The sequence below is a fragment of the Gymnoscopelus microlampas genome, assembly GCF_963454915.1.
Source record: "Gymnoscopelus microlampas genome assembly, chromosome: 11".
In the NCBI taxonomy this organism is placed as follows: Eukaryota; Metazoa; Chordata; class Actinopteri; order Myctophiformes; family Myctophidae; genus Gymnoscopelus; species Gymnoscopelus microlampas.
In genome coordinates, this window is record NC_139948.1 from 2,043,993 (window position 1) to 2,063,616 (window position 19,624).

Consider the following 19,624-nt stretch of genomic DNA (forward strand, 5'->3'; position numbering starts at 1 on the left):
TTCATTGCACCATGTCTATTCTGGGTACAAGTTATATTGTGTTGAACTGTGTTTAACCAAAATCAATCAATCAATCAATCAATCAATGATGAAAAAAAAATATGCTTTTGTATGTCACCACAGTTGCTTTAAAAATTCCAATTTTGTATCAGGCAGTCCAGGCACTTTAATTAATTGACATTAATATTCCAGTAATAACTGGAACACTGTCACCCAAATTAACTTAAAGGGCCAACACCATGAATTTAAAAAATAATAATGATATTTAATATCATATTGTTTATGTCCCTCAAACATTTTTCAAAAGGTTTGAGCCTAAATCAAGCCTGAGATATACTCATTCCAACTAACTTCTCTCTGGCTTATAAAGTACTTTCACCTGCAATACCACATTGTCCTGTTTGGCACGGGGCGCTATTGAGCCAGTTTGTATGCATGTTATCTCCTGGTTCTGTGTTGAAAAAGTAAAAAACAAAAAAATCATGATTCATCATGATTTCTTTTTTTTTTTGGGTTGGAACTGAAAAACGGAAGGAATTGTTCCCTGACGTGACGTAGGCAGGGGGACCAAATCAGTTTGGCCTGTTTTTAGACCAATTTACAGAAAACCCCAGATTTGCTGTGAAAGCCTGAGTGTTCAAACTGGGGTATTTTTGAGGATAGAAGAGAGGTAGGGGAGACCAAAAACACACAAAAAAGAAGAAAAAGTAAAAATTCATGGTGTAGTCCCTTTAAATCATACAGTGTGACATTCCTGCACTACATGTTCTACAAGCTTGCAATAGCTTGTTCCTTTGAATGGTGTCTCCATCCTTCAGGAATTTCCCCACTGCCCTTGAATTTTTTGCCATAATAAGCCTCCAGTTTATTTTGAAATCGACAGACAAACCATTGCCAGTAAGTCAGTTTTGATTCATCAGGGGTAATTTTCCAGGTAGCAAACGCTGGACCAGCTTTTCGATAATCTTTGAATGGAATGAGCACATTTGGATGTGCGGCATCAGGGTAGAAACTTTGATCACTTGCAACCAATGTTGTGCAGAAATTAGTCCAAAGTTCCAAAGTATCAACCATGTAACATCCATTAATTCCCCCCGGGCGATGAAAAGGGACATTGTGTTGATCGGGGCTGTGTTCCTCAAGGGTGTTGGTACAAATGGCTTTACAGAAAGGACACTGTACCCAGCAACACTTGCATAGTTTGTCGATAAGAATTGTATCGATCTTCAACCGGACATCCTCCTGGTTGGTTGGGAGGCTGTTCAAATCTGCCTCCATGGACTCAAGGTGTTTCTTAATCTCCTCTTTAAGAAAGTCAAAGTTGTCAATGTCATTAAAATGATCATAGCAGTTGGTGGCAACGCGTAGGTCATCTTTTAACAGACTGGAAAACTCCTTCAACCACATGCTGGTGTCTCCACGATGAGTTTTGACTTTTTCTGTTGACTCATGCAACGCTTGCTTCAGACGCCTGACTATATCCTCCACATTGTTCTTCATGATACCGAGTATCTTGTTCTGATTGGTGGATAGGCCTATGTATTTCTCAACAGATTTTCTGATGAATTGCTCTACTTCTCTCTTTGGAGCATTGATATAATTCATGTAACTGTCAAAGTCCTCTTCCACTGCCAGTGATTTTAAAACATGTTTCTCCAAGTTCATCCTATTCCCACTGAAGGGAGGGTGACTACATTGCATCTCTCCAGCCAAGCCAATGGCAGTCTCGTCATAGATGGCCTGAACTGCAGACACCTTCAGTTTGCTACAAAGTAGTTCACCAAGCACAGCGGCAGAGGAGTTACCTTTACAAAAGCTACTGAATACATCATAGAATTGTCCCTTTTGGTTTTCCAAATACGTACGTGCATCATTGTTCTTCTGGAATTCATAGTGAGACTTTTGAAAACAATCCTTTGCAATTGTACAGGCATTAAGTAGTAGATCAACTTTAAACTCCTTCTTGAGAGTGTATGCCATGTTCTTTGATTCAATTTCTTTTTCAAATTCTTTCACTAGTTTTTCCACATTTTTTGCTACTTCATGCATGTAACCAGTATGGTAGCCTTCTGTCTTAACAGGTTTCTTCTTAATTAAGGCATCGGTTTGTTTCTCGACGTTGGCAATGAGGGTTCTTATCTGATCGTCATAATTAAGTTCATTTGTTGTTGAACTAAACCCTAAAGCTTCTTTGAAAGTTGTGCTAAAGTGTTTAACCTTTACAGCTATATAATCAGAATAAGTCCCTCTCTTAAACATGTCTTTGTACAAACTGCGTCCTTTGCGTTCGTTTAGGAGAGACCACTCAATGCGCATGTCCTGAAGTATAGAATCCACATCCTTTTGAATGTTGATCTCCTTTATGCCAGGAACACCTGCAGTGAGCTCAGTAACCCAACTTTTCCAAAGAGTGTTGAACTGCTTTTCCAGTTCCTTTCCATCCTTTGCCTTGTCCTTTAGCTTGCTGGCAAGCTCTTTGCTCTTCTGTAGAAGCTCGTTCTCATAAACTGTCTTCTTATCATCCATCTTTTTGCGAGCATTCCTCTGCTGAATAATATCCCCTAGCTTTCGTTTGGCTCCTCTCACCTCTTCATCACGGAAATCCTTAATTTTGGTTTCAAATCGTGATTTCCACTGAACCAGTACGTCTTTATCTTTATCTTCATCAAAGTATTTTTTCACTGCTTTTTCCACTTTTTCCCAAGTCTTGTTAATGTCTTTGATAAGATCACTGTCCTCAATCTCGTCAAGTCTTCCATTTTCAATTCTGTTGTGAAGTTGGTTTTCAATTGTGAGCATTTCTTGCCTTAAAGCCCAGGTCCATTTTGCATACTCTTCTTCAAGTTTTCTGTAGAATGAAATTTCCTGTGTGTTTTTGAAACTGAAAACAAAGTTTTCATTCAGCAGGGCATTCCAAAGGTCTTTAATGGTGCTGTTGAATTCTGAAAGTGTCATTCCTTTAGACTGTGATGCTTTTGAGAGTATCAGGTTCTTCAGCTCTTGGATGTTTTCACTATAACCTGGGTTTGGAGGGGCCATGGGTGGATTGCCTTCCCAAAGCTGGGAAATGTATTTCACATCTTTTTCTACATCAAATGCAATGACATCACTGAAGAACTCAGCATCAACCTCTTCCTCTTTGGCAGCTAACTTGGTCATCTTATCAAGATTTTCTTGTAGGCGTCTCTTTCCCACCTTGTTTTTTTCACCAGCTTCAATAGCTGCAACATTCTGGTGAACAAACACACAACTTGGAGACAGGTTAACCTTCTTCATTCTCATGAAGGCCTGAACAGCAATGTGAAGAATATCTTGCATCTCAGCTGGATTCTCTCCAAAGATGTTGATCAAAGTCATGTTTCCTAGGCCAATGACAAATGTTGCCAATTCATTGTCATGGTGATAAGTGTCTTGCCCTGCCAGCTCAGGAGCACGCAGTCCTTCAGTGTCCACAACCAGGACATAGTCAAACTTCAAGTCTTTCTGGATGTTCTCTGACACTTCCACTAGCTGCATAAAGGCCCCTCTAGTGCACCTGCCAGCACTTACTGCAAACTGCAATCCAAACATTGCATTCAGCATTGTAGATTTGCCACTACTCTGAATGCCTAAAATTGATAAAACAAAAACTCTCTTCTCGTCTCCAAGTGTGTTTTTCACCTCATCTAGAACACTAGTGATCCAAGTTAAAGGAACATGAGCTGCATCCCCATCCATCAGCTCCATTGGGTGTCCTGCTATCATAAGCTCTGCAGCCAGCTTAGGGTAATGAGACCAGTTCCCTCCCTTTCTGGTAGATGCATTGGCTTCATAGAGTTGTCCTGTTTCTCTCCAGATGTGCTCAAATCCAACAGTTGATGACTGCAGTTCATCTGCAATTTCCTTCAACTCATTTTGCTTCTTCTTCAGCATATCTGAGTTGCCATTATTCTTTTTCAAATCCAAGACCTCAGACCACTTAGCATCATATGCCTGGTTGACTTTAGAAAGTTTATCTGTGAAACAGTCATCCAGACAGAATACAATCCATTTTAGGAAGTAGAGTTTTTCATTCTCATCCAGAGACTGCAGGTTTTCAATAAACATCTGCATCAGCTTACTGGGTGGTTTATCACATTGTTCCTGTCTTATCCGCATCAGTTTATTTTCTTTTTCACTTTTGTCCTTCTCAAGATCTCCTTTGAGGCGGGAAAGGCCTTTGTTTATTTCGCACCACTCATGCCACAACTGGCCATGGCATGGTAGAAATGTGCCTTTGATCTCTGAAAGCTCCTTTCCTTTGAGCAAATCCAGAATCTGATGAGCAGCAGATTTCCCTTTTTGGCATGCAGGGTCTTTTTCGTCTATTTCAATTCCAGGGACATATCCCATGCTCTCAAGTTGGAAGGATGTTTTTGTTGTTGACAAAATGTTTCTAATTACTCTAGTCATTTCTTCAGCCACATTTGCCTGATTTCTATCCTTCACACCCATTATAAACTTCCCTGGTTTGATCTCCTTGGCAACAAAGTCATTATCAGCAAGGAGACAAATGAGAGGTTTTGGACCCTTAACAAGGTCTTCCACCATTTTATCTCTTCTCAGAGTAGGTAAAAGAACAACATTGACTGAAGCCTTATCAATCAGTATTTCACGCTGTTTATCATGTATTAGAGCATCTCCATGAAGATTACAGAAGGCAACACAGTCAGAGAAAGCCTCATCTGGTTTTCCAGCAGGACAGTACCAGGCAATCTCTGCCATACCATCTATCAGGCAGTGAGATTTGGTGGCACCTCGACAATTCCTATGAAAGAACGTGCTGTGGCGGTTGCTGATTAAGGTATTCATCAGCTGGGATTTAGACAATGACACTGAACCAAAGCGTAAAAATGACACCATAGGTGTCTCAGCTTGGCAAATTGGCAAATTCTTACTTGTGATGGAACCTGACGTATCAGTTTCCTTCCAAGTTTTTCTTATTTGCCTAAATGTCCACAAAGGGCACTGGATATCCATTGTGACTGGGTCAGGCACAAGCAAAGGTAAGGCATACTGACACTGTGATAGTTTGGTAATCATGTTCTGCCTGAGAAAGCTATCTGAGCAGTGAAACACAGCCATCTGAATATCCATTGGATGGATATGACACTGCTTCATGCTCTGATCATTGGTCCTGTTAACAATATCAAAGAAACTTTCTTCTGTGGAAGCCTTGTCAGAATCTTCAGTGCCTTTTAAAGTGTCTTCTACTGTTACTGGAATGTACCTGGCTCTGTGGTCTAGCATCAACAACTTCTGAAGGAAAGCATGAGCTAAATCTTTCTCAGTTATCTCATTGGGCTTCTTTATGAAAGAGCCTATTTCCAGAATGTCAGCAGTTGTCAACTTATCTAGGTAGTTGTCTTTAAGGTGAAGTCTGCAAAGCAGTTCATTAAATTCTCTTGAACGTTCGACTTCTGGGCTGATCTTTTCAGAAATGTTCACATATTGCTGTCCGTGGCCGACCTTTAAAATGAGCAAAACAGAAAAAAAAAAGTACGTCAATAAAATCTGATATGGAGCAGAAAGCCCTGAAGGTCTTGTGACACCAAATACAGTTAGTTATCTTACCTCAGCCGTGTTCTTGATGCTAACTTCATCGGAGGAACCTATTTGTATAAACAAATACAGGTTAAACCATTACAGTAAACTCAATGCTGTGCTGTTTAAGTATAGTTAGTAATAACAAATATTTCCCTGAAAGTGTAATAAACTTTGAGGTGTTCAGTCACAAGTTTACTGGTTTTAATAACCTTTCAGTATGTTCACTTGTGAGAATGTGTTCTATGTTCATAACTTCATCTCTGAGCTTCCAGCATCAACAGCTTTGAGGTATAATAATACTAATAATAATAACTAGAAAAAGTGCTCCTCGGAGCACAGGTCTCCGCCAGGTCAGGTAGGTTATTGTGGCCTCCTGGTGGCGCTATAATAGGGCAATGTGAAAAGGGTGGCATTTCTTCCTTGGCCTAGTGGGAATGTGCGTGCATTCATGATTTGAGGCATTTTGTTGCAAAACTGTGTTTTGCTAAATTAAACCTGCTGGTGGCGCTATAACAGGGTAAGGTGAAAAGGGTGGCATTTCTTCCTCGGCCTATTGGGAATTTGCGTGCAAATTTTCAATAAAAAAGCATGCTGCGTTCATTCAAAGCATGATTTGAGACATTTTGTTCAAAATGGACCGATCCTGCAAACTTTGGAAGCCAACCTTAGCCAATCAGGATGCAATATGACATATCAGACAGATCTCTTGATCACATGACTATAGAGATACTGTGTACCGATTTGCGTGATGTTTGGATACAATCTGACTGTAAGAGTAATATCCAAAAATGTGTTTTGCACAAATCGGCCTCCTGGTGGCGCTATAACAGGCCCATGTGAAAAATTTGGGGCAGAGGTTCTGAATTTGCACCCAGGGAGTGTGTGTGCACAGTTTCGCAGCGACCGGGCCAACGGTGCCGGAGATTAGCCGCTCGCAGACAGATGGACACACGGACGGACGGACGGACGGACAGGGGGTAAAACATACTAGCTCGCCATGCCTTTCGGCCTGGCGGAGACAAGAATAATAATAATAATAATAACATGAATGCCCATTCTTATGAATGCCAGCCAGTGGATACTGGCTGTAACTTTAGTTGTAAGCCCCTTTACTGTGTTGCATTATTGTCTCCGCCAGGCCAAAGGCGTGGCGAGAGAGTATGTTTTACCCTCTGTCCATCCGTCCGTGTGTGTGTGTGTCCATCCTGTCTGTGTGTTACCAGCTAATCTCCGGCACCGTTGGCCCGGTCGAGAGTATGTTTTACCCTCCGTCCGTCCGTCCGTCCGTGTGTGTGTGTGTGTGTCCGTGTGTGTGTGTGTGTGTCCGTCCTGTCTGTGTGTTACCAGCTAATCTCCGGCACCGTTGGCCCGGTCGCTCCGGTCGTACTAAGACGGTGGAAGAATATATGAACCAACAAAAACAATATGGGACCACGGCACTACGTGCTTGGCCCCCATATGATAATGATACCTCATCAAGCATTGAACTATTGAAGGACAATAAAAAGCTCACCTCTTTGTGGATCCTTCAAGATGCCACCACCATCCTGTTGAACACAGTCATGTTATTTAATTTCAACAACATGCACAGTATGGTATTGTACAGTATGAGCTCTATTGCACAACATTATATCTATGTCATTATGCGTGTAGGGGCCCCAAACCCACATGACACTCGCACTCCTGGCCTTCCGCTTCCACCTATAGGGGGTTGTCACCATCATTATAGCTGATGATTAGTAGTCATTCAAATAATTGCGAGAACACATAAACAAATTTACTTTTTTAGCTTTGTAAACAAAACAGGTCCGCCCGGCGTAAAGCTCCTGGCGCTGGACCTCCAGGTGTTCCATGGTGGGCATGAGCGCCAGGCCCTCGGCCGTGCGCCACAGGAGGGTTACGCCACACAGGTCGATCAGCGAGCCGTCCACCAGTTCCTGAGACTCACTGTCCACCTGGATGGAGAACATAAGATTTGGTTGATGTTTTTGTAGACAAGAATGCAAATATGTATGATGAACATAGATTTGAACATGATTTGTCCAAAGGATAAAACTAAACAGAAGCTCCCCTTTGAGTGCTTGTGCAAATGTGTTTGGGGAGGGTAAAGACATACATAGAAATACAAATAAATCAATCAATCAAGAATAAATACATTCATACAATTACATTTCTACAATACAACTAAAGTGGCAAAACCCAATGGGTACATGGGTTACAACTCAATAAATTGATGGTTAGGCCTAGCTGATATTAACCCCATGAACCCGAGCATTCCTATTCTGGGAATGGTCATAATAGGCCAACATTCTATCAAAATAGGCCAAAGGATTTGGTGTAGAGGGAAAAAGGGACCCCTGGAGGACCCCAGTCAATTAAGTGTAGGGTTTAAATTAAACCAACATGCAAATATCAAGACCCCCTGATCTGACCCCCTGAACCCAACACAAACTAAAATAGGAAATAAATGCAAAATATGTACACTACTCTACATCGAAAAGCTTATTTTCATGCCAATATATCTGTTGAAATGTCCCAATAATAATAATAATATGGCACACAACACCCACCAAGCAACATGCTTGGCTTGTTTTGATTTCACGTTCAGCACGAGCGCACAAGTCACGCGATTAATACAAATTTGCATGTTACGCAAATCAGCGATGCAGAGCAACACTTTTATCATAATGTGATCTTCTACCAGGGTCATGTGAGTATTTATGAATGAGAATAAAGTCTGCACACTGGGTCATGCTCCAAAGCTAACTTTATTGCGAACCTTATTCTCTTTGGATTCTGAACTCAGCCCAGCACCTGGTTATTACTAGTGAGTGGATGTGTGTGCTTTATTGTTTGCTTCTTTATTTATATATTGCAAAAAGGGAGGCATGTGGTGCACTAAATGGTCAGAACGGAAGTTTGTGTGACCCTATGATTTCTGTAGCGTATTTCACACTTTGATTTCGCACAATGACGTGCACTGCCAACTATTCTAGATTTATTTTGTTTTGAACATGTATACTGTATATAGTCCTCACCATCTTCCCCTGTTGCTGATCCCAGGAGGTCTTCCGGAGGGTGAAGGCGTTGCCGCACACCGAGATCTCCCTCCACAGGCCGGGCTTGGAGTCCTGAGTGAAGCCATGGAGCGGGTGCATCACCAGCACGCCGTTGGTGGTCAGTCCGTCCATCTGTCCATCAGGCGTCTTCCATTTAACTGCGTTCTCCTGCAGGGGGAGGAAAGTGGTGAAAGAATCCTCAGATTTTTTACCAAAGTAAAAGCAGCAGTGCCACAAAATACTATGTTATAACAAGTAAAAGTAGTGTATTTAAATTTTTCTTTTAGTACAAAAGCATCGGCATTAAAATACGTGTACTTATAGTAAGGAGAAGTACCAAACTCTTTTCAAAAGTAGCAGATCTAAAAGCTCACAACACATCGCATTGCAACGCGCTGTAATTGCCTATTTTCCAGGTTTTCATTTTGAATGCATTTGTTCATAATGGATTAATCAATATCAAACAAGTTATGATTCCCTGCACAGTCATACAAACACAATTGTGTATGAGACATTTCATCTGACATTTCATGACCTACACCAAGGAAGATGTTCTTGGAGGAGTCGAAGCCACCGGCATAGATGCGTGCGGCATAGGGCGGGCTCCTCTGGCAGATGATGAGGCATTGTTGTCTGCCCGACACCTCAAAGTCAATGGGACTCTCCATGGACCGCCCGATCTGTTAGAAACAAACACACATGGGGTTGCACATTATTTTGGGGTTGTCATTATAGTTACTCATTATAGGAGGGTGGCGATAGCTGAATGGGTATAGAGGCTGCCTTGGAAACAGAAGGTCCCAGGTTTGATTGCTAGCAGGACACTTAACCATGCTTATCCTCCAATCAGGAGAGAAGACAATTATTCATCAGCTTCAAATGTTCCAGTTCCAATATTGTTTAGTTGTTTTTACTAAAAAGCTAGAGAGACAGGATTCTTACTGAACAAACACTCTATAACTATCAGAATATAGCATTTTTAATGATCAATCAATCGATTGTGTTCCACCTTGGATCAGTGGCAACTAACGTAGCATACTTTAAGTTCCTATTCATTGATATATGTATAGGTTATATTATTAATACAATCTTAGCGTTTTGGCAACTATTTGGGGGCCCACTTGCAATATCCTCACGGCCAACATGGTTCTGAATCACTGGTTTATATAGTGCAAAGCATAATGTATGCTTGTTGGATCCTACAGACCTGAAACATGTCCGTATTGCTGTCAGGACCGTATTCCACCACCACCATGGAGGCTTGGGAGAGAGTGTAGGATATGCTGTGCTGGTCCATGATGCTGATAGCCTATGGAACACAGAGAAGTTCACTGTCAGAGGCAAATATTGTACTTTTACTCCACTACAATTATTTGAAAACTTTAGTTACTAGTTACTTTTCAGATATAAATTATTATAAAACATACATTAACCACTTTAGCTCTATATTATACATACACTATTTGAAAATCTTTTAATACTTTTACTTTTGGTACTTTAAGTACATTTTGATACCAATACTTTTGTACTTTTACCCAAGTACATTTTTAATTGTAGGTGGTCACATTTCTACACCTTGTGAGCTTGTAGATCAGCTATTTTCAATAAATGTTAAATAGGGCTCTGGTTAATTGAGCAATTGAGTGGAGTGGAGTGAAAAGTGTATGTATCTTGTAGTGGAGTTAAGTATACACAATTACAAATAAATACTTGAGTACAGTACTGCTTTAGTCAATGTACTTTATACTGCTCCCACTGGAAACCACAAGCTATTTTCAAATGTCACTTTATCACTTTCCCCTTGAGTCCTTGAGGGGTTCCAGAAATTCTAAATGAACCCTGACTCTGAGGGCAATATTTTGTGCGTCTTATTTCCAGGTCTTAGGTGGAAATCAAGTAATAACACCCCCATCTTATGCACAATCACTATTTTACAAGTCGTACTGAACACTTAAGACTTATGACTCGTCAGCATATTTAACACCTGGGGGAGTGTTAACTATGTAAGATCTACAAGCTTAAATGAGCTTGTGAGCTTTTTGAATATCTTAAGTATAAAATAGGGCTTTAAGTGTCTAATGACCAATAATGAATGTCCTATAACATGGTGTATGATTCTGAAGTGGCCATTCCGCATTTTGACACTAAAAAAGTTTTGTTTTGCTGATATAATATGCTAATACTTTTGAACTTTGACTCAAGTAAGAAAGTATGTTTTACACTGTGGTTTTGTTACTTTTACTAAAGTCCCAAATCTGAGTACTTCTTCCACCACTGATTGTACCTTTGCTGCCTCTGGAGTGCAGTCCATGTGTACTGTGCTTGGTTTCACACCGTTTGCCATGGCTCTCTGGCACAAAGCAAAGTGGCTTTTCGTCATGGCCTCGTCCCCGTTGGGCAGGAAGCCATCGTACCTGTGAAGAGAAGATGAAACAGTGGTGGGAGCGCTGTGGTTAATAAAGTAAGTTTGTGACAAGTTTAGTTTGGTTTCAAATCTTTGGAACAGCAAGTATGCGTGGGCAGTGTTGTAATATGGAGCTTCATGGCAAAGAGTCATAGGATCAAAACCTGGCCAGATTATATGATGTACAGTATATAGATTATAACACTTTGTGTTTGGCCTGCGAGGTTACGTCTGCCAACATTTCCACAAGTCCCCATTTGTTTATTTTCACTGACAACGCTTCTTCTTTGAACTTAGGTGGCACACTTTTTACCACTTAAACTTACCTAGTTTACGATACGATACGATAATACTTTATTGTCAGTTTGCACTGAAATTTGTCTTGCGACCCAGAAACAGCCATGTATGCAACATATAACAGTACACACATTTGACATGACACAAGAAAACAACAAAATACAAATACATACATAAAGACATGCGAAGACAAGAGCAATGTCCACCACTCAGCCTACCCCTGGCTTATAAACTCCTGATTAAGCCTCAATGTCGTCTGATGGACAAAGGACCTCTTCAGTTAAACCTAGTTTACCTAGTTAAACGGGATCCCCCAGTGCTCTATATTAGGTCCAATAGTGTTTCCCTCTACAACAAATATCTTCACCAAATAAATACCTTATCTACAAGCAAGTACAAGATCTTTAAGCAGAGACAGCGGAAGCTATTTCTTGCATTTTTGTTGTTTTACCCACCATGGTGGCTGGTAAACCGACAAGTTAATACTGATCCCTGACTCTTGCCCTTAAACTAGCCATCTGTCTCTACACTACACAATTCCCACTCAAACTACAACATGGTCACTGTCGGGTGGAAACCTGACATGTCCCAAACCCTATTTTTTCAGTATAAATGAATCTATAGTTATTATTAAGTCACAAGTTCTTGTCAATAACCAACAAACAAACTTAACCACTTTCACTTTCAAACATTTTATAAAATAGCGAAAACAACCGATCAACAAATTCACAATGGGTCACATTGTGACACCCTCTGAGCTTGTAGATTGGCTATTTTAACGACAGTAATGAATGTAAAACCTACACACTGCATTTATTTGCTTGAGTAGTCAAATTTGGTCAAAGCAAAACCACTGTCATCTGCAAGGTTCACTTTTTTTTGTTTTCTTCAAAACGTGTTATCTATTTGAAACCAACAACTGACAAAATAAGAATATTGATAGCTTCATTGATGTAAGGGACGGTTATTATTTTCTTCATTTTCTTTGTTTCGTTTTTACTAAAAAGGAATTGAAATCCCCTCGATTAAGGTGGAATTAGTCACAAATGCCAATCAGTAGTTGAAGGTCAATGTAAGCATTCCAGTAAACCAAAGACAAAAACATATCACTTAAAGTCTAACTCTAGACGATGCTGTACAAGAGCCATGTGTGTTTTAGCAAAACCACTGAGCACATTCACACAATGGCCATTTAGCTCTTATGTACGTCACCAAGTGATGAGTGACCAAATGATGACTGGCATGACCGCAGTGGGAACATGGTCAATAGGCTCTATGCACAGCAACTGTATTGGAAAGACATTGGGCGGCTTTCTTAATTCTTTCATAGGTGTACCAATGATTCTAATGAATGCTCCGTTCCATTTAGTGTAGCACAGATATGTCAAACTTTTTTATTTCAAAATCCCCCCCTAACTTTCAGAGTTATCAGCACCCGGACACTGGAAGGAATTGGCAGCTGTGCATAGAGCTTATTCATTGAATATTAATAAATGAACGTTTCATACCCCAGGACAATGAGCTCCCCATATTTGACTGGGCCTTTGATGGAGGCCGGTGAGCAGGACATATTTTCTTGCCACTGCGTCATCGGTGCTTCCTTCCGAGGAAGGGTGGTGCAGGGCTCTCCGATAGCGAATCACTCCTCTGTCACCTGCTTCAAAGTCTAGTGGTTGTTGCTGTCCTTTACGCCACACTTAACCTGCAGACATCACAGGAAAAACACGTGTTAGGTTTAATTCTAAAATGAGGCATTCTCCCTTTAACCACTTAAGCCCTGTTTATACTTCAGTGTACGGCAAAAATAGCCTAAATCTTCACGCCCACACCGCATCAAATCCCGAAGCTTGTTAATCCAAATATTTATTTTTCAATATTATGAAAATGTTTGAAAATGTCCCTCTACAAATAGGGACGTCACATTTAAAGTGGTTAATACAAGTGTCACTTTTATAAAATTCTGATGTAGGTCGATCTAAAACCCAACTGTAGATACTTTTGCAGTTATTGTGGTTGTTACTTTAAAATTGACATACCACAATTATTCAGCAATAAGCATTCTGTAAGATCTTCAGATCACCCCCACAAACAGAGACACATTGGAATGAATCGGAATTATGTATATAAACGGAAAATTGGAGGCAGACTAAACAAGCTAACCAATGTTGCAGATGCGGACAGATATCTGTTAGTTTAAGTGGAAGTACTCTGATTTTTTACGTAGGTAAAAGTATCAAAACCACAATGTAGAAATACTCTGTATTATAGTAGTATAAGTAGAAGTCCTGTATTCAAAATTGTACTCAGTACAAAAGTATTGGCATCAAAATATACTTTTATCAAAAGTATAAAGCTCAAAATATTTCAAAGGTAGCAGATCAGCAAGCTCACAATGCGTCACAAGGCGAGGTGTTGTGAGCTTGAAGATCTGTAATAATACATCTAAATCTACAAAGTAACTTTTAAATAAAATGTTCAAATAATTGAGTAAAAAGTACAATATTGCCAAACCGGCCTGACACACAAGAGACATGTGGATTGTGTGAGCTAGTATAGCCTATAGACGCACTAGAGAGTACAATGTTTAGTTTGTATTTCAGACAAAAAAATCAGAAGCAACGCCTGCAGTGAAGCTCTACATTTACTTACATTAAATAACTGCTGAAATAAATACAAGTTCACTGAGGTGTGTGTGTGTGTGTGTGTGTGTGTGTGTGTGTGTGTGTGTGTGTGTGTGTGTGTGTGTGTGTGTGTGTGTGTGTGTGTGTGTGTGTGTGTGTGTGTGTGTGTGTACATACGTAACACAAAACAATTACTTTTCTTTTCTTACTTACTTGACTTATCTTGAGTAGGATATCCAACAACGGTTGGGTAGAAGAAACTAACAGCTTCTCAAAAGTATGTTTTGTAGTAATTATATATATATATATATATATATTGTAGTAACAGCTCATCCGTTCGGTCAAGTCCTCAAGCCGCAATGTCTGAACTGAGGTTCATGAAGTGCTATTTATATGTGCTGCTCTATCTTTCTCTCTGATTCAATCATGTACAGTTCTCTGACAGTCAGCATGAACAAAGGGTTATCTCTCTCTCTCTCTCTCTCTCTCTCTCTCTCTCTCTCTCTCTCTCTCTCTCTCTCTCTCTCTCAATTCAAATCAATTCAAAGGCGCTTCATTGGCATGAGCATATCTTTATATTGCCAAAGAAAAAGTGGAGCAAGACAATGCAAAAAAAAATAAGTAGGTACAATTATAACAAAGAAATATAGCTGCAAGCAGCGATAATACGGGGCCAGGAGAGAGAAAGAGAGAGAGAGAAATGATAAGTCCTTTAACAGGTCAGTTCATGAAAGTCCTTGCGGTCTTGTTTCCAATGAGGGCCTGTGAGCAATTAGGGGTTAAGAGTCTTGCTCAGGGACAAATTTCATCGACACATTTGCTGACCTGGCCTGGAATCGTACCTGGGGCAACCAGAGCCTCTGAGAGAGAGAGAGAGAGAGAGAGAGAGAGAGAGAGAGAGAGAGAGAGAGAGAGAGAGAGAGAGAGAGAGACGGAATAGATTGAAGAGACAGAGAGAGAGACATGGAAACGGAATAGATTGAAGAGACAGAGAGAGAGAGACATGGAAACGGAATAGATTGAAGAGAAAGACATGGAAACGGAATAGATTGAAGAGAGAGAGCCATGGAAACTGAATATATTGAGTCATGTTTTTTGCAATTCAACTTAAATGAGTCTGCATCAAGTGAGGCTTGAACCGGCAACCTTACGGTCGTGAGGCACTCTCAGGTAGCTGCAACACTACCTATAGTGCTACAGCTTTGTCCAGGCTGATATTGTCTGTTGAGGATCACAAACTCTTGCCTTCTGTCATGACCCAAGCCCCTGTTTCACTAACACTAAGATCACTCGTTCACAAACCATTTACCAATGAAGAAATTGTACATCTCCTCAGAACCAAAACTAGTGAAAGTAGCCGATCTACAAGCTCACAAACCATTAAAAGTTGTCAGCTTGTACATCGGATATTTTCACAATGAAATATGTTATACATTGAAAAAACATACTCTCATTGCTATCTGAAAAGTTGTGAGATTGTAGATCAGCTATTTTCACAATGAAGTATGTAAAAAACACTCAATTAAGCATTTCATGTTATTTTTAAGAATTGCAGATGTATTCATTGATAGTCACGTTGTGTGAAATAGAACTTAGATGAAGTCTGCACCAAGTGAGGCTTGAACCTGTGACCTTGTGGTTGTGAGACATACACTTAAGCGGGAAGCTATTGGACCAACAGACAAACCTCTGAAAAAAGAGATCACACTGATGATACAGTTTCACGCAAATAGCTGAAAAATCCTGGGTTTAAGTGTTTTTCAAACTGCTCAAGATTGCGGACAATCTAAGGGCGGTGCTTACTGGTCAACGTGATAGATGTGTTCCTCATTAGTCAAGGCACATGTGTAAGCAGGTCTAATGGCTGTTGGCCAAACGAGGCATGACTTTTGCCTGTTTAAAGTTTGCATTTTCAAAAAATTGCTTTAGCGCCCCCGTTTGACCAATTGAAGTAAGACTGGTTTCAGTGATATTTGGAATGGCAGCGGTGGCCTAGTGCTTAGAGGGGCGGCCTTGATACCGGAAGGTCCCTAGTTCGATTCCCCAATTCATCTCATCAATCATGAATCACCGCTGAATAGCCCTTGAGCAAGGCTTCCATGCAGGGTCCGGCTGGAAACAAGTTTCGTACTTAGTCCGACACCCTGGGTAAACAACAAACTTTGCTTTGCTTTGCCCTTTACATTTCTGCAAAGTTTCAAAGAATGGTAAGTCTGCATGTATGTGTTAGGGGCAGATGAATAATTGTCATAAAACTGCAATATTCATTGGCTCATTAAAGCTTCATTTTTTCACTTAGAAAAAATCCGCTTGCAGCATTTGGTCAGCATAGGTCCAAAGTTCATGTGTAAAACGTTTCGTGCAGATTACTCAAAAATCGCAGGAGGAGATAGGTTTTAACTGCTTTTTACTGCTTTTCATATAATTCGAAATGGTGGGAGATCTAAAGGTCAGAGGTCAAAAGTCAGAGTGTGAAAGTTGTTCAGCATGAGGAGACGCATATGTGTATTGAAGTTTCATGGCTGTAGGTCAAACAGGACATGAGTTGTACCTGTTCAAAGTTGGCATTTTCAACTGAGTGCTATAGCGCCACCTTTTGACGAAAGATTGTGAGATTTATTTCTTGATCGTTTTTCATGACCATCTATCATATGGCCGAGTTTCATAAAAAGCGTATGCACGGTTCAGCCAGAACTGGCAAAAACGGCAGAAGAAATGGAATAATGCCAATAACAAAACGGGTCCATGCTGGAAGCCTGGCCCCGTAATAAAGACATGTGTAAACAGCGCTGTGTTACATTGCAACTTATAGAAAAGTGTCTTGCAAAACCATACAATTGTGCATTTGCTGTCAGTAAAAAGTTATACATCCAAGTAGGATATTAGCTTGGGGAAAACATTTGAACTAAATGGCATCAACGTTTCAATTTTTTTGCATTCACTTCACTTTGTCTAAAACCTTTGGGACAAATAGCAGCAACGTTTTCATTATGTATATAATAGTAGTATTTACACTATTTCTATATATATACGGAGATCACAGGGCAGAAATACACATGTACTCCATTAATCCTTCTCCTGTCACAACAGCTCACACATCTTGCTGCTGTGTTTGCACAATGTTGTACTTCACCCAGCAGATATGAGAGTGTTTTGTCATTGTCTCCGCCAGGCCGAAAGGCCCGTGCTCATACGGGCGGAAAAGGTTGTGTACCCATGTATACATTTGTAGCAGAGACGGTATTTCAAATGTAATTATTCTATTTTCAAATGGTTTATTGGGGCTCCTTAAACAAAAATAGCATGTTTTCTTCACCTCTCTTACAACATTTATTGTAGCCTACAACTGCGATACCAATAATACAATTCTTTATAATAAATCAAATGTGTAAAGGCAGTTGTAGCAGTAACTGAGAGGACAGGCTGAAAAACAAAGCCAAGTGACAGCTGTGTAAGTAAAACGTGCGCGAGCGCACATGCATGTCTGCAACTGGTCACGGCCTTCATCGTCACCTTTCGACCAATGTGGCCCTTACCCCAAAATTAGTTTGACACCCCTGTTCTATATCAATGATTATCATCTTGCAAAAAGTCCCTGGCACAACATATATTTAAATAAGGGGTCTGTGGCTAAATACAAATCAATGCGGGGGTCCTTGACTTGATAATGTTTGAGAAGGACTACTTTATGGTATTTGTTTCCTTAAATGCTCTACCTTTTTCTATTCCAATGGTTCTCAAACTTTTTCATGTCAAGGACCCCCAAACCTATTATGTATTTGGCCAAAGTTCTGATTCACAGTCCTTTGACAATGCAGCCTGATCAAAGGCTTTTCAGTTGATTAAATCTGGCTGTTGTCTAACTGAGATAGACAGGTATCAGTATGCAGAAATAACAATGTCCTATGATTAACTTGAGTAGTTCATTCATTATTTGAACACACTAGATTTTTCTGGTTGATATGCAGCCTGAAAATCCCATCCTATTAGCGAGTTATGGCTTTACAATTCTGTAACACTGCTGTAGTGCCCCATATGTGTGCAATTTAGTTGCACATGTGGCCCCTGGTTTGGCTATTCTGATAGCAGACCCCTACTGTACCTACACACAGCTGTTCCCTGATAGCCTACGTCACTAGCACAAAGTGACTGAATGTAGAACGGAGCTCAACCAGGCTCGAAAATGTCACAACCGAAGTAGCGGTCCATTTTTCCGCCTTGTTTTGAGATATGGACATGTTAGCAGTCTACACGGCACACTCAGTCAACTCAGACTCAGCACATCAGTTGAAAAACTCTGCCTTAGTAGGCTACACATTTTCATAAACACTTAATGTTTGTAATCGCTAGTTTAAAGTCAGTATTTTTTATTATCATGATATGCACCTCAAATGGACTCTTGGATATATTTCTTTCCCATTATTGATATCTTAGTATATCCATGATTATCATTGAAAGTCTGACACATACATAATAAACTCAATGGAGACTCTTTGAGTCTCCTACCAGTCATCAAATTATTTCCTTAGGCGTACTCTGGCTTTAGTGATAGCCCCAGACAGTTTTGAAGTGGTTACGTTTAGTATTTACTGTAGATATTTTAGACCCCCCCAACTTTGTGCCAGACATGGCTGGATGCAATTGGAAACGACAACATAACAGTTGAAGACGTACAAGCAAGAACTCAGGATATGCAGCGACCACTTTCAAGCCACAGACCAAATAGGTGATCGTCTGAAATCTGGAGCTGTGCCCAGCTTGTTACCATCGGTGGTCGAACCGCTCGAGGTATAGGCTACTATCCCGTCTGTGATGCATAAATGTCAACAAGTAGACAGCTTTGCTGGCTGTTTTATGGATATATCACCATCCATGATTTTGACCCACTATCACTAACCTTATTGAGTTGTGTAATGTTATGTAATAGCTCTAATAAAAGCCAACATTTGTACCATGTATCTGGTAAAAATGTTAATATAATTCATATAGCATCTCAAAACATCATTTGGCTACAGTCAGTTCTCCTACAAATTGATTTCACCTGTAATGTTGCCTGTGGACATGAGAATTGATCCTTTTTGTGTTAAATAGTTCTGTGTAATATAATGCTCTCTGCAACTGAAATGGTGGTCTACATCAAATACAAAAACTCAAGCTATCGCAACTGCTATGTTATCTACAACATATACAATGCTTTTGAGCTCCCTGACAAGCTTTTTCTAACCAGAGGCAACCAATTTGACACGGTCTTGATATGTTTTTGTGTGTGTGAGTTGAGTGAGTGAGTGAGTGAGTGAGTGAGTGAGTGAGTGAGCGAGCGAGCGTGTGTTTTCCCGGCTAGAACCAAAAGCTTCTTGATGACAAGGATGAGTATCACTGACTTTTGTGGATTTGGCATTGTTTTCTTTTTCAGGAGCTAAAAAGGAGATGGAAGTGAATCCATACTGTACCACATCTGTGGAGTCCACACATGGAAAGAATGGCGGGTGAATAGAGGGTGCTCATGGACCACTAACTGATGAGGAAGACGGGAAGAAAAAGTGTCTCTCCAAAGACTCAGAAGTCTACAAAGTCTGTTGTAATATTTTGCTCGCCAAGGACCTGACTCCAATAGTTCAAACACACAGGTGTGTTGCTGTTGCTGCATAAGGACCAGTGTTGGGTAACGTGCGTTAGTA

The 19,624-nt window shown here is 40.4% G+C and overlaps 3 protein-coding genes across 3 annotated transcripts in view; 1 reads left to right on the top strand and 2 right to left on the bottom strand.

Annotated features, from left to right (window-relative positions):
- rgs9a (regulator of G protein signaling 9a) overlaps positions 1-19,624 on the top strand; it is a 514,629-nt gene that overhangs the window by 348,693 nt on the left and 146,312 nt on the right. The window lies entirely within an intron of this gene.
- LOC311054884 (interferon-induced very large GTPase 1-like) overlaps positions 738-19,624 on the bottom strand; it is a 98,916-nt gene continuing 80,029 nt past the window's right edge. Inside the window, exon 22 of the mRNA XM_084070883.1 lies at positions 738-5,487. Coding sequence (XP_083927009.1) covers positions 769-5,487 — 4,719 coding nt within the window. The 3' untranslated portion in view covers positions 738-768. The remainder of the gene's footprint in view (positions 5,488-19,624) is intronic.
- Positions 7,053-12,916, bottom strand: LOC311055690 (E3 ubiquitin-protein ligase pellino homolog 1-like; the record flags this gene model as incomplete). The annotated part of the gene is made up of 7 exons (XM_084071957.1): positions 7,053-7,112; positions 7,347-7,520; positions 8,604-8,792; positions 9,164-9,304; positions 9,832-9,933; positions 10,909-11,038; positions 12,834-12,916. 7 exons carry the CDS (start codon positions 12,914-12,916, stop codon positions 7,053-7,055), a joined length of 879 nt encoding a protein of 292 aa, XP_083928083.1.